The following is a 25,415-nucleotide window of genomic DNA, read 5'->3' as shown; positions in this document are numbered from 1 at the left end:
GAGCACAATCTGAGTGAAAAGTCCTCTGAAAAAGTGAAAGCATTCCTTCTGTAGTTTGTGTCGTGCTTTGTTTCCTGCTCTGAAACTCAAAAAATCCCTCCTCATATTGCTCCAAAATTCCACATCCTTTGCTCTGGATCCAGGGAATCCATTTCCACCCTGTGAGTTCCTGCTTTGCTCTCAGTAAAGCCGACAGAAGAATGAGACCACTGTGAAGCAAAGGCGTCCTCTGCTAGATTCAAATGACTTTTTAAACAAATACAAGTTCAGGTGGACTGAGTGAAGTGAAATGTCCCACTGTCACTGCTGCAGTATGTCTGTGCAGCTCTGTATTATTACATCAGCCTTTACCAAAAAAAAAAAACCCACTCAGTATTGATGATAAAATAATAAGCTACATAGCATATAAAGACGAATTGGGCCATAGTCTTTTTCCCATGTTGCTCCAGGTGCAAAGGGCAGATAGGGCCTGTTAATAATAAACATGGCTGCTTTCCCAGCCTTTCCTCTCTTGCTGCCTGTTTCCTGTGTGTTTCATTGATGTGTTCCTGGATACCTTGCCTGCTTTGCTGCACATGAAACACATTTGAGACCAAAAGTTGTCTTGTAAATATCAAGATGGCACGTGTTTGTCTAACATATGCATGTAGAAGCTCTGGAATATTGCTCTGAGAGGGCTCCGTTCAGCAGCTATCATCACCGTTAGTGCTTAGGGAGGTGCTGTTGTTGCCATGTTTGTGTTTACATGGCACTCTTGCAAATTTGCCTTGAATGCTGATTAGGAGGAAGTGTTTGCTACTAGAAAGAGAAAACCTGTGACTGTACACATCCTGGTGTTGTTCACCTCTTGCCTGATTTTTAACTGAGCCTAGAAACCAGCTGTAAAAATACCAACTCTAACACTCTGGTAGATGCAAATGAGGGAGTCACAGAGAGCTCCAGTCAAAACTTGCATGTATTTTTTCTGCTTTGTGACTTGTGGTGATGCAAAGTCCTGATTATCGCCAGCCGGGGGGGATAAAGGGGAGGGTGGGCGTGTTAATTGCATTCTGCTTCACTCTGGATCCATGAACCAAGACTAAAACTGAAGAATTACTGGGACAACTGTCTGATGCTGTCTGATTAATATAGCAGAGTTAATTTGCTTGCATTTTGCTGTCACGCGTTTTAAAATCTGTAGTGTTTTCGGCTTTTGGTGTCTAAAGTATTGAAAACACTGCACCCTGGGCTGCTGTTTAACATGAGATGTGGCTTGCATGGAACCTGCTCATAATAAACCACTGTTGCAGAGCTGGCGAGAGTGTGCCAGTAAGTGCGGTGCAGTGCAGGCCAGCAGCAGAACGCTGTGCAGGTTTGCACTGTGGTTTTCTGGCACACACTGTGATTTAGCAGGGCACCACTGTTATGCAACACTAGCTGACTTATCGCAGTCCAAATGACTCTGTATGAATTGATTAACTCTGCGGCCTGACTGTTTATAATTGGACTGGAAGTGCACTGGGCTATGCACTGGACACGTGCCAAAATCAATGACTGAAAATGGTTTATGTGTAGAACTTTGCTACGCTGTTATTGTGATTTTTTTTGTCCTTGTTAATCAGAATCAGAAATATTTTGATGATCCTGGGGGGAAGTTGTGGTTTGTTACATCACTCTGATGACAAGTGTAGGGAATCATAGAAAGTAGAAATAAATACCAGCACAAAGTATGTAAAAATATAAAATAGAAACACAACAATAATAGTAAAAACAATTGGCACCGGTATGTAAATATTTAGAAATTACAAATATGTATTTTGTGCTGAGTGTGTACAAATATAATATAGAAATACAACAATGATAATTAGCACTATTGTGTGAATATTTAAAACTATAAACTTACATAATGTGCTGGTTGTGTTACGTCTGTAAAAATATAAAACTATGTACCTTATACTACAATATACAATCAATGTATAAACCTAGTATGTTAGTTTCTCTGCATGCAGAAGTGTACATTTAGCAACTAGTTTCCATTTCTGCCAAATAATGCTGATTATGGAGGCACACCTGAGCTCTCCACTGAGTCCTCAGTGGGGGGAATTAGGCTGCCCTCCAAGCTGTAGGGGACAACACAGTCAGCCAGGCTTCTCCAGAGACATGGCAGAGAATCCCCCTGAGGTTCTCTGCCAGGATAATAAGCCCTTCCTTTGTTGCCCCCCTTCTTCTCTGCGCTGGTTCTTATGTCAGCTCACGCTGAAGCTTTCCTCCTGTCCCCTGCACTGCAGCCCATGCTGCTACATTGTTAAATCGCTTATCTGGCAAGATCCTGTGTTTCTGCCTTCATTCTTGCAAACCCAAAAGGGTTAATTACAAAGCCGTAGAGTACATCTTGTACGCTAGGCACACAATTAATGTCTGGTGGCAGCACAGCAGCTATTTGGCCAGTGTGAGGGGATATTAATCAAGCTTTCACCTTGACTCTGTGCCGTGTTCTCCTTTTGACTGCTGCTCTGTCAGCTAAGGATCCTTTTGTTTCCTAGCAGCGCTCTGGTGCTCCTCTGTCACCGATATTAGTCTGTGGGGAATCCTTGTGTAGCTGAAATGCATCTCGTCATGGCTATTCATCTCTGTGATCAAATTAGTTGATGTGTTTTTCCCTGATTGCCACAGAGGTGTATTTGTTGGCCGAGCAGCTGTTGATCGATTGATAGCTCAGTTTGACTGATGAAAATGAACTCCAAAGGATGTGTAGAGCATCTTATGATAGATTTGATTGCATTCTCTGGGGGCCTTTTAAGTAGCCTGTGGTCAATGCTGCTGCTGCAGTGAGGCTCATGTTTCTCATGTCTGTTCAGCAGGGTCCCGACCCTTCCCAATCTGCCTAATCAAGCCATCACAACTGCTCCCTTTCCATAACATCACCCTGCCACAACCTGTCCCGACAGCCCCGTCAAAATGCAAAACAAACCAACATGTCATTCCCAAAGTATTCCATTCTTAAAATGCCATTTTAGCAACACAAAGAGCTCTTATTGTGGGTTTCATGTTCCCTGTGAGCTATCCGTTTCTTTGTAGCCGACAATGTTTTCATTCTTTTCTCCTGCCGAGCTGTTATCTGATCTGAGCATTCAGTTAATGTGTCTGTGTTTTAGCAACAAATACAAGGTTGGTGTGGCAGGGGCACACAGGCTCTGTTTTTCTCTCTGAGCGTTTGATGAAGTCTGAGTTTGTATTAAATTAAAATGCACTTTACTGTGGTCAGGGTGGTCTAATCAGGATTCAGTCTCTGTAGTCCCCTCCGTTTTGGCTTGTTTGCTACCTGTGTAATTGGGTAGAGGATGTGAGAGGACGGGGCAGTGGATGACTTCCAAACATCACAGGCATCTGTCATATTGACACCTCCACTTTGAGAATCTGTCGGGCCACCGTCGACTGACCTTGCTGCTCAAACACAGTTGTACATGAAGACCCAAGGTCTTTCACCCTGGACCGGTCCTCATCCTAAACACACTTGCACTTACTACAGACAAATACGCCCATGAATAAAATCTTGCAGCTGCAGTTTGATTACAGTGATAAAGCTTTTAAAGACTTGCAAGCAAGTATAACAGCAAATAGGACCTGGAGGCTCACCAACCCAAGACAGCCGAGAAGCCAACGTTATTGTCCTATAAGCCCTACGCTCTCACTAGCAGAGCTACAATTTTAACAGTGACTAGGTCGACATGTACACTAATAATTCACTATCATTCTCAACATGACAACATGCTGGATTTGGTTCAGGTTATGTAAACAGCATATTCCATTTGGATTAACTGAATTAAGCCTTTTCCCAAATGTAGCATTTTCTGATTAAGATGTGTGGGATATGCCAGTATTATTCAAGTTATAATAGCATTATTTGGGCATGTATACAGTACAGAACATGCGTCTCACTAGGGGTTCTATCTCACTTTGCGCCTCCTGCCTTTTCACGGTTAGCTCAGTATACTGCAGGGTTTCCCACACATTCATTTATTTGTGGTGCATCACCAAAACATCAGCACCTGCTGACACATACAGATTTTCTAGTTTTGGAGCTGCATCTCTCTCTCCCTCTTTCTTTTGTGGCGAAGTGTATTCTGGGCACAGGCGGAACAGCAGAGCGCCAAGCGCGATAAAGGTGAAACTTAACCGTTTGTTAATTCATGTAGTTTTAGTGTTGTCTATTTTTCTGAACTACTTTAGATGAAACGGGCTGCTCTGTGTTTTCCCCTGGAAACCGTGGACACTTCAGTCTAGCACAGGGTCAGTGTACCAGCAGTAGAAGAGAGTTTGATTTTAATCACCTTCGAGGCAGATGCTCCCTGAGTCCATTGCTCTAATCTGATCAGCTCTAATTGATCCGACCACAAAGCGATTGCAAGGAGGAAGTCTTGAATGTGATAAACAGTTTCTACCTCAGTTATTCACCTCACATCTTAAACTCAACAAACTGCTAATTAGGGAAAAATTAATAGTCAGAAAAAGTTCCACTTGTGTTCACAGACCCGCAAAAACCTCTGAATTCAGAGAAGGGACAAAGAGTGATGACAAGGGGATATCAATACATTTTTGGATATGCACAAATATCTCAATGCCAGCCTTTTCAAGACAGTGGTTGAAGGAATGAAAGAGGGAAAACACTGCCAAACAAGTCTGCCACCAGTGTAAACATTGGAAGAAATCCTATTTTCACTCAAAGAAGCAAAATGACGAGCGACTCTAGCTGTTTAACTTTGCCATTTTCTGTCATGTACAAAAGACACGTTAGGGCATGTTAGTCACTGTTAGGGCTGAACAGGAACATTAGAGAAATCTTCATTTTCATCAGCAATGATAGGCGTTTTATAGGAACACTGTCTTTCTCCAAATAAAGAAAAAATATGTAACATGTAAATGTAGTCACTAATTTGTGACACAATTAAAGGTGTTTCCAATAGGAGCACTGGGGCCATGTGATTGGCATTCCAGCAATTGATATATGTACTCTAAGCATAATGACTTTCAGGAATATTATTGACTCCCTCCATTTTATTTCCACTGTAAGTAGCCGTGGGCCACACGAGTAAATGGCTTTATTGGCGTGGGCCCAGCTAGGACTGGCACTGGGCAAGTGACCAATGTGCACTGATGGGCACACACATGCACACAGCAGGGTTCTCTGGCATGCAGAGTGTGTGACCACTGGATGCCCCCAGCCTCAAGCAGCCAGCGGTGCACGCGTCACGCCGAAATACCTCATCTCCTGCAGCATTTGCACAATCAAAAGACCAAGACCTACATGACATTTTCATTGACCCAGTCTTGTTTATCCCTGTTCCAACATCCCTACAGCTTTGAAACTCTGCTGCCACTCGCGTTGATGTGACATCGATCCAATGTAGCATTTAAAATGAATCTCAACATGCTAGATTTATAAGATGTGTGAGCAGCACTGCGGGCTTTACTCTTGATTTGGTTTGCTCGTGAGTGCCTGTGATCAGAGAATGAAGTAATAGCAGGCTTGGGAAGTGTTTGGCGGGCCCCCCCGGCTGAGCCCCATCCCCCGTCTTCTGGCACGTGGAGAGGCGGAATTATAGACGGCAAGCACACAAACTATTCACTCAGCCCTCCTCCTCGCATCAACACTGTTAATTATACTGCTGCTACTCTCGCATCCCTTCTATTTTAATCCTCAACTGATGGAAACTGCTTCATCCCAACACACACACTTGAGGCTCAGACAGAGGCGTGTGCCAGCCCCTTGCTGAGCTGGGACTATTTGTTTTGTAACACATAAGTTCACTACTTTTCAGATGGGCATCTTTACCTTTTGTTAGGAGAATAGGAAAAAAACACAGTGCCTCTTAAAGGGATAGTTCATGCTTTTTGGAGTGGGGTTGTATCGGGTATTTATCCATTGACACTCACATACAGTAGTTGTCAGTAGGCAAGCCCCCAGTCTGGAGGGGCAGACTGGAGGCCGACATGCACTGTTAATTTGACAGCTTAATACAATCCAGGAAACCGATGTCCTTGAAAAAGGTAAGAAAATGTAACTATTAGTCTGAAGGTATGTTTACTTTATGTATATTTTCACTGCTTTATCTTTCCGTCAGACAGTGATTTCCAATCGGAAAATGAGGCAATTAAATCGCTCTTTTCAGAGCCAGATGTCATTGAGAAATACTGATTTTACCTCGCTAAAAATAGAAACTGCTGGTCTTCCTGCTGCCTTGATCAATTTGTGTTTGTGTAACTTTACACAAACTAACTGATTTAAGCAGCGGTGGACCAGCAGCCCCCGTGTTCAGCGAGCTAAAATGACTGTTTGTCAGTGGAGTCTGGTGGCTTTGACAAAAGCATAAATACTGAACTGTCATCAACCGTTTTCCCTGTGGGAATGGGCTGTCTGACGGAAAGTAAAGCGGTTAAAATGTTCTCAATTTTGTGTACACTTAAACCGATATTTATTTTTTAAGTAGGACTTTTTTTAGGTGGCTAAAATACATTTTTACAGCTCATTGCTTAGCTTTGGTGTCAGACTCAAGCCTACTTCTCCAACCTGGGGGCGCACTGACTGACGTCTGCTGTGTGTAACACACTGTCTATGGAGAAGTACCCCACACAGCCCCACCTCATAAAAATAAAACTATCTAACTCCTGTCTCAGTCCACAGTCCCGTGGATAAGAAGACAGGCTGCTGGGAAATGGTCCCATTGCATTGGGGTTTAATCCAAATGGCCTTGTTGCTCACCTCAGCAATGCAAAGTACACAAATAATGGCTGCACACTACAATTTAACAAGTGGATTTATTCCAGTATAATAGCAATAAAACTGGTTGTTAAAATCAGATGCAGGTCTGCCTCACAGCCTCTCATGGGAGCTGTCAGTATACTAGAGGAAGGAGACTTTCCAAGAGCTTAGGTTAGTATGGAAAGTGAAAGCTTTTTCTCTCAGAAGTCACACAGAAGCATTCCCATATTAATCACAGATCCTTTTCACCTGGAGGAGCTGGTGCGCTGTCTGGCAGCGTGCCTGTGTGGGAACGGTTGCCAGTACGTTTTGTGTGCTGAGCTGCAGGATTGAGGTGGAATTGTCTTATTAAATGACTCAAGATGTTTTTGAAGCTCCTGTGTTGGTTATGCTATCTGATATCAGTGTGTGTTTGCCTTTTCAGTGAACCCTGAGCAGGCTGATTTCCCTCGTGTTGAAACTGATTCTTTAGTAACAAAGTAGCACGTCAAATTCCAATCACCAAAAAAATACATAAACAAAAGCTCAAAATATATATATATTTATTTGTATTTAATCTACAGAGCTTCTTTCCACTTACTATGAGTTCCTGGGCTGCAGTCAGAATTTGTTGCTTCAGTTTTTTTTAGTCTCCAAATGAAACATCAAATTAAAGGTAATTTAAGGGGGCTTTACACATTTCAAATGGTTATGCACGGTAGCAATAGCCCCGAATGTCAATGACTACAATGTGAGTGTGCATTTCAAGCACCTGCATGCGAGAGTCTTGTCGGAGTGGCAGTTGACGTGTCGAACTTTGGGCCTTACTCATCAGCTTTTGGCACAAGGCCAACACTTGTGGCTAGGTTTACTACAGTCATCTTAATGGTACTTGATCAGTCTAGCGCCACTTGCACACACAAAACCCTCATCTGTTGCTGACCAGTGAACCTGCTAATAATCAACAGGTGTTTGACCTATTTCTGCCAGACTGCTGCAACAAGTAAATCCCTGATCACAAGCGATTACACAAGACGTGTGTCTGCAACTACGTTTCAATATGTTTCAACACAGACACCTCTACTAGCACTACTACTACACACTGAGACTTCACTATTTTACTGCTAATCTGAATTGTACCAGAGCTGATTGAAATGTCATACCTGTAAACTTTCAGTTCATTAACCATGGATAGGTCTACACAGTTATGGCCTAATGACAATAATTTTGGTCAATACTGAGATCACAATAATTTATCCCGATTTATTCTTTGATTTTAAGAGACAAAATATTTTTGTTGCTCTTTCACTTCCATGTTGTGCTTCATTTCTGCTGAAGTACATACTTTTGCATCAAAGGAAGACTTAAAATGAGGTACTTCTTCACCCAAATTCAGTGCATCTCCAAGAAGCAAAAATACACATAAAACTGTACCCAAAATGCAGGCAAACTAAAAATAAACATGCTACTACAGAATGATGCCAAGTGAAAAAAAAAGTTTTTATTGGAGTCATATCTTTGGCCAAATTGAATGTGATTGCATTTAGTTGATTCTTTCTGCCTTCAATAGCTGGATGGATCCATGCTGCATTTTATTTTTTGTTTTTTTTTTACAGCGGTCACATTACCATGAAGTGTTGTACAGTGTCGCTGTCATGGATGTCTCAGTTGATGCTGGACGAGGACGGAAATTCAGTGAGATAATATTAGCGTCATTATTCAGCATCCATGCAGTCATTGTACTGGTGATTGTGGTGGTTTTTTTCAGGTGGTTTAATGAGTAAGTTGAGTTTCTTTACAGCATAGACGAAGTCTCCTGCATTTGTTGCATATGATTTGTTCTCTCAAATTATTTTTGTTTTGCCTGTCTGACTAGAACATTTAAGAAAGTTTCTGTCAGGCTGCTGCTGCAGGGTACGCACAGAGTGGAATGACAGCTCTTCAAACGTGGAGGCTGGCTGTCAGTTTAGGAGGTTCTCAATATGCAGCAGTGTTTTGTATGAATCTAGTGCGTACTTTAAATGTCAACGCAGCTGATCATGTTCATTTGATAGTGAGAAGCCTAACTGTGATTGTGATTAATATTTAATATTGTGCAGCCCTAAACATGGTTACAGCAAACTTTACAATAGAGATAAGGTATGGCAGTGAAAAGATGGGATGCAACTTTTAGGATATAATTTCTATATTCACAACTTTGGGAAAAAGATTGAGATGAACAACATTTATGGTTGAGAGGACTACAAATCACAGCCGGGATCTACTGTTAGGCAACAAAAATATAATCCCTCACTGGCTTCCCACTTACGAACACTACTTGCAAGGTACATTTTGTAACCAAGCCAGAAACACAGCTGCAGGTTTCAACATGGCTGCTATGTTTTTTTTTGCATGAGCTGTACATTTCATTGTTCAGTATATAAGGAGAGTTTAGGGAGACATATTCTGGGTAGCCCTGGTTGGACTCTACACAGAGACCGTAACCTGCAATAAAAACCTGATTTTCAAGAAAAGGCAATCTTAGTTTGAGACAGGTATTGCAGAAACAGCATCTCTACAAGCTGGCAGGGGATAAAAAAGCGCTGCCTTTGATGTTTGTAGAAACAACGAGCAGTTTGGATTGTCTTATTCAGAAATAGCTATTGTCCCAAGAGTTTATTTTTATGAGCCAAATTAACTCATTTGTGTTTTTGTAGATTCTGCAGAAATTGGTGTTTAATTTTCAGGGTTTTGCTTTGTCATGCATGTGAGCCATTATCTCTGCATGTACCTGTCCGTGTGCATCAGGAGCTCACTGTCTGCCTAATGGAGTCCTCGTATATGAAGCGGGCAGAGAGGGCAGAACGAGGGAAAGTGCAGCCTTGAGCAGACATCCACTTTTTTTTTTTTTTTTTTAAACCTCAGCTCCAAACTGCTGCAGCAGCCAGGCAGCAACCTCATTAGAATTTTTTACATTCCTCTTCAGGCAGCAGCACACTGCTTCCTCTCCATTGCTCTTTATAATGTACAGCTTTTTAAAGGCTTAAATCTGAACCTCCTCTATAAAGACAAGTCATCTATAAAACCACGTCAGATATGAGGCACTGAACCAACTCTAGCTTGACCTGTGTAGATTAATGTATATATGGACCATGAAGTTGTAAAGTTTCTGTTGGTGATAGCTTTACATACTTTAAATCATTGAATACAAGGCTGTTTAAGAGTGTGGATTCATCTTTTGTTTTGACGGGGCGGCTTATAGATTAAAGTATAAGAAGTAGTGATCCTTCTTTAGTCTGGACAAGCAGACCACCTAAGCTGTTAGCAGTGCAATTAGCTTTCTTTTTTTTTTTTTTTTTAGACGTAAATGGCCCTCTTGGAATTGGACAAAGGCTTTCATTGACAAACCCCTGGCCCACCCAGATAATGACATTGGAAATGGGACTGGGTTTACCATTTCTAACTATAAACTATGTCAAGTGTTTCAAGTGTCTATTTATCCTGCCGTCTCTCCCACGTTGAATGTGAAACCCTGGTGGAGTACTTTCTGGATAAGAAGAGAGGAAGGATCGAGGACACCCTGCTGGAGATAATGGCAATGAATATATCCTGGCCCTCCTCCAGAGCTGTCTCCTTGTGCAAGGCTGTGAGTGAAATTCACTTTGCCAGTGGTTAGCTATGCCCATTACTCACTGAACTGTGCTGCAGTGATAGCGAGGGGCCCAGAGACGGGGCAGAGCGGCAGCACATCACAGTACAATGGCGATGATGAATGTCGATCCGCTGCCACCGGTTTTTGAAGTGCTCCAACGACACGCGGTGTTTGCATTGCATGTGCGGTCGGTTGAACAATTCGTCGGTTCAGTTCTCATTTTATTGTGGCATTGCACTTCATCCGGAGCTGGTGTCTCGTTGATCAAAGCTTGCAGTACAACTTGGCTGCAAAGATGGAGGACCGTGGTTTTAAAGTGATGGCAGACTTTAGTGTTTTATTACAGACTATCACTGTGACAGTCAGTGTTGCACTTCTCTCTAAGAAGTTGCCCGAACATGCCCTACTCCCCCCTCACCTCCCCTCCGCAGACGCTCATCATTTCCTCCACTGAAATTGGTGAAATTCCAGGACATCGGCTCGCGGTCGGATGATGCTAGTACCGTTTGTTTGCCAGCGGGCCTGCCTGTTTTTCTCTGGAGGTGTCAGGTTCTCAGGTTTGCTCGAGCAGGCGGGCAGGTTTGTGCCTGGTTCTCAGCCAGATGCACATACAGGAGGAGGGAGGGCAGATAGAAAAAGAGTTTTAAAAAGAGAGCAGATGGAAGACAAGGGAGAGGTGGAGATGTTTTCTTATTTCCTGTGCATCTGATGTGCCTGTGGGCGGCCGTGGTTGAGCGACACCTCAGTGGATGTGTGGAGACCTCAGTTTACCCCCTCGCTCCTTAAAACTTCCTTACTTGACAGGAAATGATGGTGTGTTGGAGTCAGTGGATTTATTATTACTGCAGGTTTTCTCTTCTGAAGCCTCAGTTCTCTGTCTCACTGGTGCACAACCTTGCGGTAAAGCTTGCTCACTGTGGAAGAGTTTAACTGCAGTCTGGCTCCGTTCTGTAGCTTTCGTCAGGTTTTTCCCATGTTACTTCCCCAAATCTCAGTCATCTGTCAGCTCATATGTGTTGCGGCAGTGAGTCATGCTCTAACACAACACAGGAAATTTTCTGCTTTTTGTCCTCTAGTTGTGGGCAGTTGGTTGAACATACTGCGATTGGCTGAGTGCATTGCTGTTTTCTTTTTCCTTGGTTGATTATTGCCATTTTATTTAGCTAATTTAATTTGCTGCGTCTGAAGACCCAGTGACAACCTCTGCTCAACAGGCAGCAGAGAGACACAGTGGGGAATCAGGGCTCGACAGTAATGCTTGCCCGCGGCAAGTAAACTCGGTGTTCGGGCAAGTGCAAATAAATGTGATGTCTAATGTAACGTGGTCTTAAAATATATTGCCTACTGTTTCGCTGAATTTTAGCTTCTTCAGCTGAGCTGCATGTGTGAGTCTATCTCAGATTAATCCACGATGATAATCCACCACTGAATGTTTTTCTTGATTATTTATCCATTTTTTTTAATGTTGAAAACAATTATTTTGTTGATAGCCATCCACTAGCTGTCCATACTGACTTGGGTTGAGTCTGATGACCTCAGAGGCTGTGTTCCTGACATGTCAACCAATCAGAGGCTGTTTTTCTAACTGTATGACAGCTTTTGGTAGGCCAGGGTGCACAGACACACACGCACACACACACACACATACACACACGCACAAATGTATCTGCAATTGCTGATTGTTTGGCTAGTTGGAATATTTTAACGTTTCGACCAATCCTGTCTTCTTGCTATCTTTCTGTCCAGGTAAGACCGTCCTCCTTCCTGTGCTCATCACAAAAGTATTATTTGTAGTTCTTTGATTGTTACCTTGTTTCCAAATTCTGGGTCAGTGTTTGCTACATCTCTCATTTCTCCAGTTGCCCTTGCATATATAATTCCTTTGGTTTTCCTGGCAGGCCTCATATACATAGCCACAGTTAGGGTTCCAGTGCCAGGCCATTTTCAAAGACTTCACTATGTTGGAATGGGGCCCCAGTTTTGCCCAATACAGAGGGACCTTTGTGCCTGCTGCCCAACAGCCCAGTCAGCCCTTAGAGCAGGGGAAGATTAGGGGACAGGGCGAGCCAATGGGCTAAATGGTAGGGTGCCTGTTTGGAAGCCAATGGTGTCAGCCAAACAGCTCCTTAGCCCCATTCAAGCACGCAGTAATTACAAGCTTGTAGGGCAATCCTTCGGCTCCTTTGTCCCTGCTTTGGAAACACTTGCCCAATCCACTGGGAAACTTCATTCCCTCTATGTTTGGAGACCTGGGACGAAGAGTCTTTCAACTCCAGCGTGCTGTCCTTTCTCTCGGGGACACCAGGGATCCCCCTCCAGGAAAACATGGCTTTGAAAGTGTCTGCACTGAAAAATCAGACAAGTTGGTCTTACTTTAAAAAATCTTGGAAACCAATTGCCTTGTAAAAAGGAAAGTTAATATATATTTAAATCGTCATTCATGTTTGCTTTATATCTAAGGGTTAAATGTACTTACATTATTTTGTGAGGCTTTTCAACTTAAAACTGACAAGTGAAATTGTACTATTAAAGTGTTAGTAACTTCAGTAAAGCAGGTTAGTCTGACTTAACTTGATCATGACAAAGAGGGTTTTTAGCAATGGTGAAGTTAGGAGATCTGTGAGTGTTGTTTTCTTAACATGTTTAAGAAAATGCAAGTATGATGACTAGTTTGCATCTGACAGAATACAGATATATAGCACAGTGTACTTAGTTTACTGAAGCTGCTAAAACTTAGATTTATTTAATTTGACTTGTCATTTTTAAATTGCGTCAATTTCAAAAAATTAATTAAATATAACTAAAATTTAAGTAAACTAAACAGTTAGATATTAGGTACACATAAATTAAGGTTAATAGTTACATTTACTTCTGTTTTTTCAAGGGAGTTTCCTAAATTTTTTAAGTGAAATCACCTTGTCTGTTTACAGCGTAGCACCCCCTGTTGTGTGTAACTGATGACTCATGATTCATCACAGCACAGTCCTGCTGACTGACTGCTGTCTGTCACCCACCTTTATTTCCATGTCAAATGTGTGTGTGGATACAATCTGAGTCACCTGCGGTCTTTATAGAGGCATGTTGCTCTCTCCGCTGTGTCTAGACTCGCCTCTACAACCGGAACTACAAATTGTAGCAGTTCGGAGGTGTGCCGTGACATCAGCAGCCCGTCATCTGCATCTGTATCACCATACCGCTTTTCTCATCTCTCAACGAGCCTAGCAGAACAGCTGGGAGGTCAGAGCCCTAATTACAGGAAGTTAACCTCATTTAGTCAACAAGCTCAAGCTGTTTGGACATGTCCTGCAGAGTTGTGAAAAAAAATCATCTCTTTAATTCTGCAGGAGGAGGATAGAGGAGGCAGGATGGGTTGGATGGAGACTAGGTTATGTTGTGGGGTCTCTGACTGTCTTTCACAAACTCGCAGCACGCACTCCTTCAGTCTCTATGGCACGCTGCTCCCTTTTAATCTGACAAGACCATGAAGCCATTCGTCTGCCTGTGCGTCCGTCAGCGAAGAGATTAGTGGCCTGTATTCTGGGGCGTGTGTGTGTGTGTGTGTGTGTGTGTGTGTGTGTGTGTGTGTGTGTGTGTGTGTGTGTGTGTGTGTGTGTGTGTGTGAGTGTGTGTGTGGGTGTGTGTGTGTGTGTGTGTGTGTGTGTGCATTTTGTGTGTGTAGCTTCTCTTCTTCTGTCTGTCCCTGTGGACATTTGGCAGCACGGGACAGGACCTGCAGTTTAGCGTGCATTCCCCCGACAACTTTCACTCTCACTCATGTCGGAGAAATTAGAGTGTTAGTAGGACATGAATGAGTTATTTTTTTTAAATCATTAATTAGGTTTTTTTTCAAATCTGTTTTAGACACTCTACTCCTGTGCCCCAAAGAACTGGTGCCCATTCATTAGAGGAGCGTGTCGTTGGGAACCTTTCTTATGTGACACATTAAAGATCACAGTGGTGATATCTTTCTTTTTATTTGAATTTCATCTGGCTGAAGATTTTATCTCATGTATCCATAAAGCTGTTACAGGCTGGATTTGAATCTGAAAATTGCCCTGTCCATTTTCTTTTATGGTCTTATGCAAAGATATTTGCTGCGATTGGATAATTCAGTGCTTCCCACAGAAATAGAATCCATGGGTGGCGGTATACGATGGTGGCATTGTGAATATTTGTGTCACTCTGTGTCCCCTCTAAATTCGGATGTTTTTGTGAGTCTTTTTTGTTTTTGTGAATGCAGAGCAGGCAGAACTCTTCATCAATTTTTACTCAGCAGCAGTTGGAGGAGTTTGAGTCATGTGTAGGGATGGGTATCATTAAGATCTGATGCATCATAGACGAATCTCTTCATTTCACTGCAAATTAGAGATGGAACTGGTAAGATAAAATACTAGAAACAAGAAATATATTTTCTCCAATACCACAAAACAATCATTAACTTCAAACCTTAACAACGCTATGGTCCTAAATAATTCAGCCACGGGGCTCTTTTAATGCCAGGATACCCATCCCTAATTGTGGGGGTGATCTGTCAATCCGGTTAAGCTTATCAGATCAGATTGACAGATGTAGAGGCGAGTGAAAGTAAACTTTTAGACCTAGCAATGAACAGTTACATTTTACTTTCAGTGTGCCTGGTGATCTGCTGCTCCATCTGTGCCCAGAGTACACTTTGTGCTTCAGGAGGGTGGTACAACGTATAATCGAACATTATATATATATATATATATATATTCAAATAGCACTCCTAATGAGCGGTCCAGCTCCAAAAATAGAATATCAATACGTGGCGGCAATCAAACAATTAAACAATGTGTTAGAAACCCTGTTATTATAATCCGACTGCTTGTGGACCCTGTTCATTTCTGCCATATGTTTGCGGTTTAAAAAGTTTAAATGAGTAAATGAGTATGTTGGACTTGAACAGAACTTATGCCTGTGTTAGTCTTTGATGCTGCTTGCTTTTGCTTGATATTGGCCTAACAGAAGGCGTCTCTGCTGCAGTATATGCACAGGTTTAGAGGTTTGTTGTCAGAAAACACTCCTCTATGTTTTGAGGAAAGGCTGACTGGAGATGCTTTGCCTCAGGCGCTCTGAAAACTGAGTCATCTCCTCGGCCTTGCAATTTTACACTTGCACTTTTCCTGACTTGTAAATGAATTGAATTTATTTTATCAAACACGCTGCATCGTCGAGGGAACATTTGACCCCTTTCTCAGTTTACTGTGACACTGGTAATGTTGTTGGTAGCATACTTTTATGTACTCTTGTTTATCATTCACATCATCTATCTCTTGGTTACTTTTATAGTTTAAAGCAGTGGTTCTCTCAATTTTTTTTAAAAATAAACTAATTGATTTAGATTTTAAACTGTTAAAGATGTCAACTCAGGGATATTACACAGGGCATGTGTCACTATTTCCTACCATTTTATTGACAAATTAATTAATCAAGAAAATAACAGAGAGTTATCAATAATAAAAATAATTTTAAGCTGCAGCTCTATCACCTGACCAGCATTAAAAAAAACCAAATTGCTATTTAAAAAAAAAAAAAAAGCCTATATCAAGATGGGCATCGGTGTCTGATTTACCTAACACTTAAATGCTAAATTTCAAATGTCGGATTTTTAATTTCCTTTCCTTTTAATTTCCTTTTTAATTTTATTTTTTTAAAAATAAAGGTATTCTATGCAGGATTGTCAGTCACTGTTTATAAACAGGCTTGCCAGGGAATGTGAAATTAAAAGCCAACCCCAGATTTGCTCGCTTGGCATTTTGTCTTGATATATTTACGTTTTTTTTTTCTGTGCTGTGTCTCTTGGATGCCTGCTGCTTACTGTCTGGCACTTGGTTGCTACCTTTTTATAAAGCCCTGACTGTTTGGGGGTACATGCCTATAAACATCCTGAACACAGAAAATATGAAGTAAATAAGAAAATAAAAGCAGAAGGCAGAGCCTCTGCAGAAAATACACTGCAAAGTGGGTCATTAGTGATGAGAGGGATTACTTCTGTTTGACACTTTGCACTGTTTTTTAGGAAAATCCTGCATAGTTTATCTTTTCAGAAGAATCTCATTTAAGAAACACAGGATTAAAGTAAAGGTCAATGCCTTCTTTCTGATAAGTCTGTGTCGTGAAATCATAAAGTTGGCTGGGATGTTGGGATACAGTGTGAAGGTGGCGGTGCCGTAGGCCCGTCACAGTGTGCTCTGATTGCTAGTGGCTAATGTGATCACAGCCTCAGCCAGGCAGGGCTGACTGAGAGCGGAGCCTTAATCTCTCCCAGTGTCTCACTGCCAAATTGGCCCGATTTGTCAGGCAGAGGATCATCACCCACTTCTCAGATGACTTTCAAAGGGCCCCTTTTTGCTTTTTGATGTGCAGCTTGGGATATTGGAAAGAAAAGAAAAAACTGCAAGGCTGCATTACAATTCAGTGATGTTGGTTACTAAAGGGGCACGCACAGGGACGTCAGACAAGCCAGGAGTCAGTGACTGAGGGATGAGATGATTTTTCTATCACTTATATGTAATCCTGGTTATGACATGAGTCGTGGACAGGTCTATTTTATTACCAGGTACAGAAAGTCAACTTTATCAACCGTTATCTTTGGATAAATTAACAGAGTAGGCTGATGTCATCATTTTACTCAGACTTTAAAGAAAAACAAAAACACATTTTTAACTCATTTAAATTTGGATGAGCATTCATGTTCCAGCTTGATGTTTACTCTGAAATTGGTTTGAAAAGTGAAACCATTTGTCTCACTTTCTACACAGAGGAAATATTTACATTTTTATGAAGATGTCCTCAGTCATTTTCACAGGAAAGTCTGCAAAACAAAAAAACCTGAAAAATTAGTTAAAAACAAAATGACAAAGAAAGTAAAAACAAACAAATAAAATGACATGGAAAAAGTGCTTACAAATTATAATAATTCTTTATTTCTTTCTTTCTTGCAAGCTGTGGAGCATTTTGTACCAAGTTGCTCATTGCCTTTTTTCCATGTTTTTGAAAGAAATCACCCCAATTATCTAGAGTTCAAAGGTTTAAATACTTGTGACAGGTGTCTGAAAAGTGATGTGGATCCAGGTTTTAAAGGGGTAACTCTAGATGTAGGACTGTAATTCACTGTTCTTTCCCCATGTCCAGGAGAGTGTAACAGGGCACTGATCACAGCCAATCAAGTGTAAAGTCATCTGGTTTTTCAATACTGAGGATCTAATTTCAACAACTTATTAATTTAAGACCTGCTGCCCAGCTTAGTTTCCAGTGTTATATATATTAGGGAAAGTGGTGTGTGTCAGGAAACAGATGTGTTTGTGATTATCTTCACTCCAGACTTTTACTGTTTGTACTGAGTGATTTTCTTTTTCTTTTCAGGATAGTTTGGAGTGAGACAAATGCAGCGGCGGCACCGTCACAGTTGAGGAAGCAGTATGCAGGCTTGAATGCTGAGAAGGTGGGCTCTTTCCATCCTGTTTTCTGCCCCTTCACTTGTTGATCCAGACAATCAACCTGCTCATGAAGTCAGGGAGCAGCATCCCACCCCAGAGGCAGCCATGTCTCCCTGCTAAGTGCCTTTAGCCTTTTGCACTGGTGTCATGACCAGCCTGAAGCGCCCTCCAATGGAGCGCACCGTTGGGGGTTCCATCCCCGCCACTGATGAGTTTTACACCCGCCACCTCCGTATGGTCAATGGAGGGGCTGTACCAACCCGCACAGACAACGTTCATGCCACTGTGAGCACAGGAGTGCCTAAAATGGGTGTACGGGCTCGGGTGGCTGACTGGCCCCCAAGGAAAGACTTTACAGGGGTCATGTGGCAATCAGCTGCAGAACCTGAGAACTCCAGTGTGCCCTCTGCTGTAAAAAGTCACATTAAGTTAGGCTCTATAATGAGCCCTCAGGACTCGTCGATGCTGCGAAACATTCACAATACTCTTAAGAATCGAACCCAGGCCCAGGCCAACAACTACAGCCCCGACACCCGCTACCTGGCCCCGGGAGACTACCGAGGCCCTGCACACAGAAATCCACGACAGAGACGCATCCGTCAGCGCAGTAACAGTGACATGACTATAAGTGAGATGGACGGCAGTGGAGACAGCGGAGAAGACTGGGGTCCAGCATCAGGAGCCAAATGGTCCCCGCTTCATCGCGAATACGGTAGCACCTCCTCGATAGATCAGCATGGAGCAGCTGGGGAGAGCTTCTTTGAAATGCTCAGGGGCTATCAAGGGGACAAAGTTGACCAGCGTAGCCCGGCTCCGGAGAAACTGGAGGACATGCTGAATGTTGGGTCCAAGCAGGCCAGCACTGATCTTCAGGCAGATGTGGTGGAGAGCCAGCCTCCTAAAGTCAGAGACAAGCCCCCAAAGAGACGGACTAAATCTGAAACAGGGGGTGAATCTATTTTCCGTAAACTTCGGAACGTGCGGGGTGAGTCGGACTCCCCCAGAGCGGGGTCAGACGCAGAGGACAGCCGGACAGAGGACGTCGCCCCCCCTTTTAAGCCCTGGGTGTGTCAGAAAAGCTTCGCCCACTATGATGTACAAAGCATGCTGTTTGACCTCAACGAAATTACTCAGTTGCGGCAGATTGCAGGAAAGAGGAAAAACACCACCACGGGGGCATCTGCCGCTGCTGTAGCCTCAGCTTCTTCCACCCTCTCGTCCACACACAGCCTGCCTTACAGCTCCCCGAGTGGTAGCCAGGAGGAACTCAATTCCCGGGACAGTCCTGGTCCTGAGGCGGGGGACGAGCAGAGCAATGAAATGCTGCTGAGTTGCCCCTGCTTCCGCAACGAGATCGGTGCTGACAGCATTGGTAGGCGCAGATTAGGAACAGGGTATCATGGAGCAACTAACAGTGGCTCAGGGTCCCTTAGTGGGGACGGAAACTTGTACGAAACATCTGTGAGCACGCACTGCACTAACGCTGGGGTAGCAGTGCTCGAGGGACCGAAGGAAGGCCCCAGCACACTCAGCGAAAAGGGCAAACAATACATTGTGGAGCATGTGGACCTGGGAGCCTACTACTACAGGAAGTTCTTCTACCTTCGGGGTAAGATTGATTTAACTGCTTTTATTATGTACTCATTAGCACATTAATGTGTGTTGTTTAAAGGAAGAATGTTTGATAGTCGCCCAACAGATGTTTTTTAATGTTTCTCTGCAACTTCCTCCATCTCAGAGCACTGGAACTATTTTGGGATCGATGAGGCGTTGGGTCCGGTGGCGGTGAGCCTGCGCAGGGAGAAGCTGGAGGAGGACAAGGAGCACGGCCAGCAGTATAACTACCGGCTCATCTTCAGAACCAGCGAGGTCAGCCATCTTTCCTACACCCCGACCTCAACCTCAGCACCACATCACATCAATCCCTCCTACTGTGGAGTGTCCACAGCGTTCAGCGATGCAGCCCAATTATATTTTTGCACTCACACATTTGGGTTGACTGTGAGGACAGATATTCATTTTGTTGGATGCTTGCTTAGATTTTAGATCCAGTTTATAGTCCACCTTCTACACTTTGTGTATAGGAGACCAGGGTGTGTTGGAACACAGCTATTTTCTGTTCGTTTGAAGGTTGCAGAAACAAAAAATAAAAACGTTAGCTTTCTTGACCTGCAGCCATCTACTATGTTAAAACATCTAAAAGTCACTATAATTCTTGGTGAGGATAACATTTCAGTTTTCTATTATTGAAAGTAAAAAAGTGATCGGTGGACTAAATGTATTCTAAAACTGTTAATAGACAAAGGAATCGGCAACATTTTTATGTAAGATTTGATAAGATTTGAATGTCTGTGAGGAGTGACTGTTAGCTGGCTAACATATTTTCATCACAAAGTTTAGTCAAATGTGAGCAGGCTGGTTGGTACACTGATTTTGCGGGTGAATTGCCAACCGATTATAAAATTACTAGTTGTAACTGTAGATTTAAACTATTATGAACATATCTATTATGCGCTTAGTATTATTTTAAAGGGTAAGTGGCCAAATAAGACATCCCTGCTGATGAATTGTTTGGTTCATCATAGAAAAGTTGGGTTTTAAAAATTGGCTGATATTCTATTAAATCTTCATGTTTTCTTGTAAATGTTCAAATTGTTTCGGAATTTACTCCCAAATCACCAGGTTTGGACTTAAGTCACATAACTTGGACTGGTGTTAGAGTCATGTCACAAATTTGATAACTTAACAAAAAAGATTTGCAACTCAATTTGGACCTTAACACCAGTGACTTTCATTGGACTTGAGCCTTTTACTTGAAAATACTTCATCCATCCTCCCAACATTTAAAGGTTAAAAAGTGTGTTACTGTATCAAAGCGTACCAAGAATCAATACATTTTCACTCATTTTCTGAATCAGCCAACTTTAACATTAATCTTTTTATTTTGTTAAGACATATAACATAAATTTGCGACAACATAGGCTAAAAAATCACTTACTAAATGTCTCACTGATTTGGAAAGAGGAAGATATAGACAGTGTTTCAATAAACAATGAGTTAAATACAATAAGACAGGACAGAACTCTACAAAATTCACTCTCTTGTGGTACTGGTTAATATCGTATGCAATGAAAGTGCATTGTCAGCACATTTTTTTAATGATAAAGTTCAGTTGCATTTGTTGTTAAAAAAAACTAAAAAAAAAACTTGCAAATCCATTAATCCATTGTTAATTTAATATATTACTCTGTTGTTAAACTGACATTATATTTGGTGCATTATGACAAATTTAGGACTTGGGACTTGTCAGTCTTGACTTTGGACTTGAGTGCAAAGACTTGAGACGTACTTGTGACTTGCAAAACAATGACTTGGTCCCACCTCTGCAAATCACCTAATTTTAGTAAACATTTGTGTACATTAAAACGTATTTATTTATTTAAAGCTTAGATGTTAACCTTTAATTTACTGCTGGTTAGAAAATGCTAACATGAATGATGCTAGAGAAGTACGGCAGAAAGTGAAAAGTGTGTCAACCCACCCTGGCCTCCCCTATAGAAGGTGTGTATAGATCGAATACTACAATGCTGCTTATATACTAAGACCAGCTCGAGGTAAAACCAGCCCTTGTTTCTTATTATGCAACCAGCCCTGCGGCTTTTCAGCTGTCTCCCAATATCAGCAATGTGTGAAGAAACTTGAGGAAGTGCACTCATCTCCCAGCCTCCAAGGCCTGTCGGTGCCCAGCAACCTCAAACCACTAAGCGGAGAGTGTTTCAGTAAAAATAGATAGTCATATTTAGTTGCAATGTTCCAGTCCTTTGTTTGGTTTGGGGATTCTTGCTTTTAAAAAATTTGGGTTATGGCATTTATTATATGGGCGCACATTCCCAGACAGAGGGTGAAGCCACCTGCCTGAAGCTGTTTGTTGTGGACTGAGGTAGGACAGGTGTATGTGATTAAGCTGAAGGACCCCCGCCATATATCCTACCTCTCAGACGTGGAGAATACAGGTCCATTGTAAACACACATGGCACTGCAGCGCCTCAAGCTCGTAGGAGAGAAAGTCTCGGCCCGTTCCAGCTGCTTGTGATAGCTGAGATTGAGTTCACTCCCAGAGCTCAGCACAATGAAGACTTTGTATACACAGAATGCTTGGACAAGCCCTCCCACCTCTTTTTCCTCACTTCTGTTTCCTTTTTTTAAAGCTTTGAGTCATGATTGTCTTGTTTTATTTCCCTTTCTTTAAGTTACAGTAAGAGAATGGTATGACTTTTCAGACTGCAGGGACTTGTTTAGTTCTTGGTGTCTGAGCAGGCATGTTTTGCTATCAGTCTGTTCGATCTCTAAGAAAGCGTTTAAAGCATGCTTAGATTCCTGAGATGCATACTTTCTCTACCCACACTCCTCTCTGTAATCTCTGTCTCCCTCCGTTCAGCTGACCACTCTGCGAGGCTCTGTCCTGGAGGATGCAGTGGCTTCCACTTCTAAGCATGGTACCACCCGGGGTCTGCCCATCAAGGAGGTACTGGAGTACATTCTCCCCGAGCTGGATCTGTCCTGCCTCAGACTGGCCCTCAACACTCCCAAAGTCACCGAGCAGCTCATGAAACTGGATGAACAAGGGGTAGGAGGAGAAAGTATATAGCATTATGTACCTAATTTGTTCAGAAAGGGAATTTGTGTTTTGCAAGTCCCTACTCAGTCCTGGCATCAGCTGTCATACAAATATTGTGTCTGCTTCTTTGCTGTCCCCCAGCTGAGTTTTCAGGTGAAGGTTGGGGTGATGTACTGCCGAGCGGGCCAGAGCACCGAGGAGGAGATGTACAACAATGAGACGGCTGGACCGGCCCTGGAAGAGTTCCTCCAGCTGTTAGGGGAGAAGGTTCGCCTCAAGGGCTTCACCAAGTACAGAGCCCAGCTGGACACCAAAAGTAAAATTACACCACCAGATCTCTCACACACACTCACACACACACACACACACACACACACACACACAGAATTTGTGCTTTAATTCCTTAGTGACCCAAGTTGTAAAGCGCCTAACCAATTTATTCCTTAGCTTACTTCTTGTCTAATGTGGATTTCTGTCAACAACTACATTTTGAGAAATCTGGGTTTTTGATTGATTTTTAAAAAAGGATGTCTTGGCTTTCAGAATATAAAACTCTTATCACCAAATTAAGATAACAAATACAGTATAATTTTGAAGCTTGAAAAGGCATGATGACAAGCTAGCAGCGAACATTTGTCAAACACATTCTGATCCTACTCAGCGCTACTCTCCCTTCCTCCCTCTGCGTCTTCCTAAAATTATGAACGAAAGGCTTAACATTGTACAAACAAGGAACGGTCTGAGACAGTCATTTTTGTGTCTGATTTCAGATGAACTTAATTTTGACTGAGCAAAACTGATGAGCTGCTTGGCTCATTCTGGTTCTTACGGCTTGGCATCGCACATCAAAATATAACATCAAATGTTTAAACTTAAGTCAGTATGGACATGCTACACATCACTTGCTTAGTTGGACTCTCCACAATTCAGTTGTTAAGGTTAATTTACAGAACAACAAACAAAAAAGGTGACCACAGTTCCTCTGACATAAACAAATGGGACAGCCCCCGGAGTACAGCATGCACTCCCAGTTTAGAGGGCCAATGGGCTCTGTCATGTATCCACCATAAAGCAAATTTTAAAGGCCCTTTTAAAATCAAAATTGTAGTTTTGTGACAGTCATTTTGTAATGTGATGTTACTGGAATACAAAAACAATACTGATATCTTAGTTAATTGATGAGACAAAATCCAAAATGTTAAGTTTGTTTTCTCATACAGTTTACTTAATGGATTATATTAATGCTGAATTGGCTTTTCAGAGTATTGTAGAAATAAGGCGTATTAAAACTTATGTTTCCTGAGTTGCTGACATGTAAGGAAATGTTGAAATGTTGTATTTCGTAAAGGGCGTTTGGTGTAATATTTTTCACCACAAACAGGGTGGGAAATAGTTTCAAAAGGAATCTAGATGTCATGTAGCAAATAATGACCCTGCGGGTTCCCCAGGCTTTGCCAAAATCTTGTTGACTAAAAACTCACATTGTCTTTAGATGTCTGAGGGTGTCAGACTAGTCTTTCAAAAGTCTTTTCAGTCTTCTATTGTATGGTTTCACTTTTCACTATTTTTCTAGTCCTTGTACTTTGCCCCCTTTATCTTGATTTCAGTCACATATTTCATTTCCCTGGATCAGTTATTTTGTCCTTGGACACTTTCACTTTTCTTTTTATCGCTCTTCTCTTGTATCCTTTTCTCTCTGGTGCGTCAACTACAGTAGTCCTTCAGTGATACAAATGAGTGCATTGATGTGCTGTAAGTGTTTTTAATTTCTGGTTTATGGCCTTTGTGTCTTCAAAGAAACATTGAATCAAAGTTATTAAAACATTTAGACAGTATCCATTGTTCTGGAAACTATAATGTGACAAAAGAATGGAAAGGGTTCCTTTTCCAGGTTGACGCTTGAGTAAAACAGTTGATTGGACATCGGTTTTGACAGTCATCTTATCCAGTCTGACATCGATCCACCATTCACTATTGTCTAGTTGTTTGGACTGCGGTGATATTGCATCCTGTCTTGCACAGAAACACTAAGCGCACACATATAATACACACATGTGAGAGAGATAGATGGCTGTAATTGTGCAATGGGATTCAACACTGTCTTACTATTTTCCCTGCAGCGGATTCCACCGGTACTCACTCGCTGTACACGACTTACAAGGACTATGAGATCATGTTCCATGTGTCGACGCTGCTGCCTTACACACCCAACAACAAACAACAGGTAAAGATGGAGAGCCCAGCCTTTGTGGTATACCATTGATTACGTATGCGTGAATGGAAAACTCCTTGTTTGGAAACAGATGGAGGAAAGAAAACTTAAAGGAAGGGTGTATCATTTAGAGGAATGCATGATGTGATTCTCGGCTCTGTTATCAGATTTGACTCTCAGCCAACTTTCATTTTAAAGAACCTTTGTTGTTTCCAAGTGCCATGTCATTAAATGGAATGTACCACATGATTCGTATGACAAGTCCCATACTTCTCTGATTAAGACTGCTTTGTTTTCTGATGTATAGCTGCTGAGGAAGCGCCACATAGGGAACGACATAGTGACCATCGTGTTCCAGGAGCCTGGCGCTCACCCCTTCACCCCCAAGGCCATCCGCTCTCACTTTCAACATGTCTTCATCATCGTACGAGTGCACGATCCCTGCTCTGACAACACGTGCTACAGGTGGGTCTTTGTATTTGACCAGCTGATGTGACTCAGCAGAATAATAGATAAACTCGACATAATGAGCTCAGAGGTCTACAGTAAATGGCGACCACAGCAGAAACAATGTCAGTGGCTGGACCACAGCGAAGCGAGGGTCAGCCATATAAACTCAAAACTCACTGTCACTAAGCTTCTGAGAGATGAAGTTACACCATTAGGCAGTAGAGTTGGTGATTCCCTATTTGCAGCTGCGATTCCAGAACAAATATGCACCACAGTTTTTCTACTGGTAACTTCTGTGCAGCCAGAAAAATCACAAGACAATCAAA

At 42.2% G+C, this 25,415-nt stretch overlaps 1 protein-coding gene across 3 annotated transcripts in view; it reads left to right on the top strand.

Annotated features, from left to right (window-relative positions):
- LOC121953307 (signal-induced proliferation-associated 1-like protein 1) overlaps positions 1–25,415 on the top strand; it is a 52,278-nt gene that overhangs the window by 7,077 nt on the left and 19,786 nt on the right. For 2 of the 3 annotated variants that reach the window (XM_042500313.2, XM_042500314.2), the window contains exons 2-7: positions 17,736–19,418; positions 19,548–19,678; positions 22,248–22,436; positions 22,569–22,743; positions 24,548–24,651; positions 24,947–25,104. In XM_042500313.2, coding sequence (XP_042356247.2) covers positions 17,957–19,418; positions 19,548–19,678; positions 22,248–22,436; positions 22,569–22,743; positions 24,548–24,651; positions 24,947–25,104 — 2,219 coding nt within the window. In that variant the 5' untranslated portion in view covers positions 17,736–17,956. The remainder of the gene's footprint in view (positions 1–17,735; positions 19,419–19,547; positions 19,679–22,247; positions 22,437–22,568; positions 22,744–24,547; positions 24,652–24,946; positions 25,105–25,415) is intronic. The other variant, XM_088087336.1, reaches the window with a different exon arrangement.

This window comes from Plectropomus leopardus, chromosome 14, assembly GCF_026936395.1.
Source record: "Plectropomus leopardus strain MGB_pleo_1.0 chromosome 14, ASM2693639v1, whole genome shotgun sequence".
NCBI lineage: Eukaryota > Metazoa > Chordata > Actinopteri > Perciformes > Serranidae > Plectropomus > Plectropomus leopardus.
The sequence above is the reverse complement of the archived record's forward strand: the minus strand, read 5'-3'. Positions and strand labels throughout refer to the sequence as shown.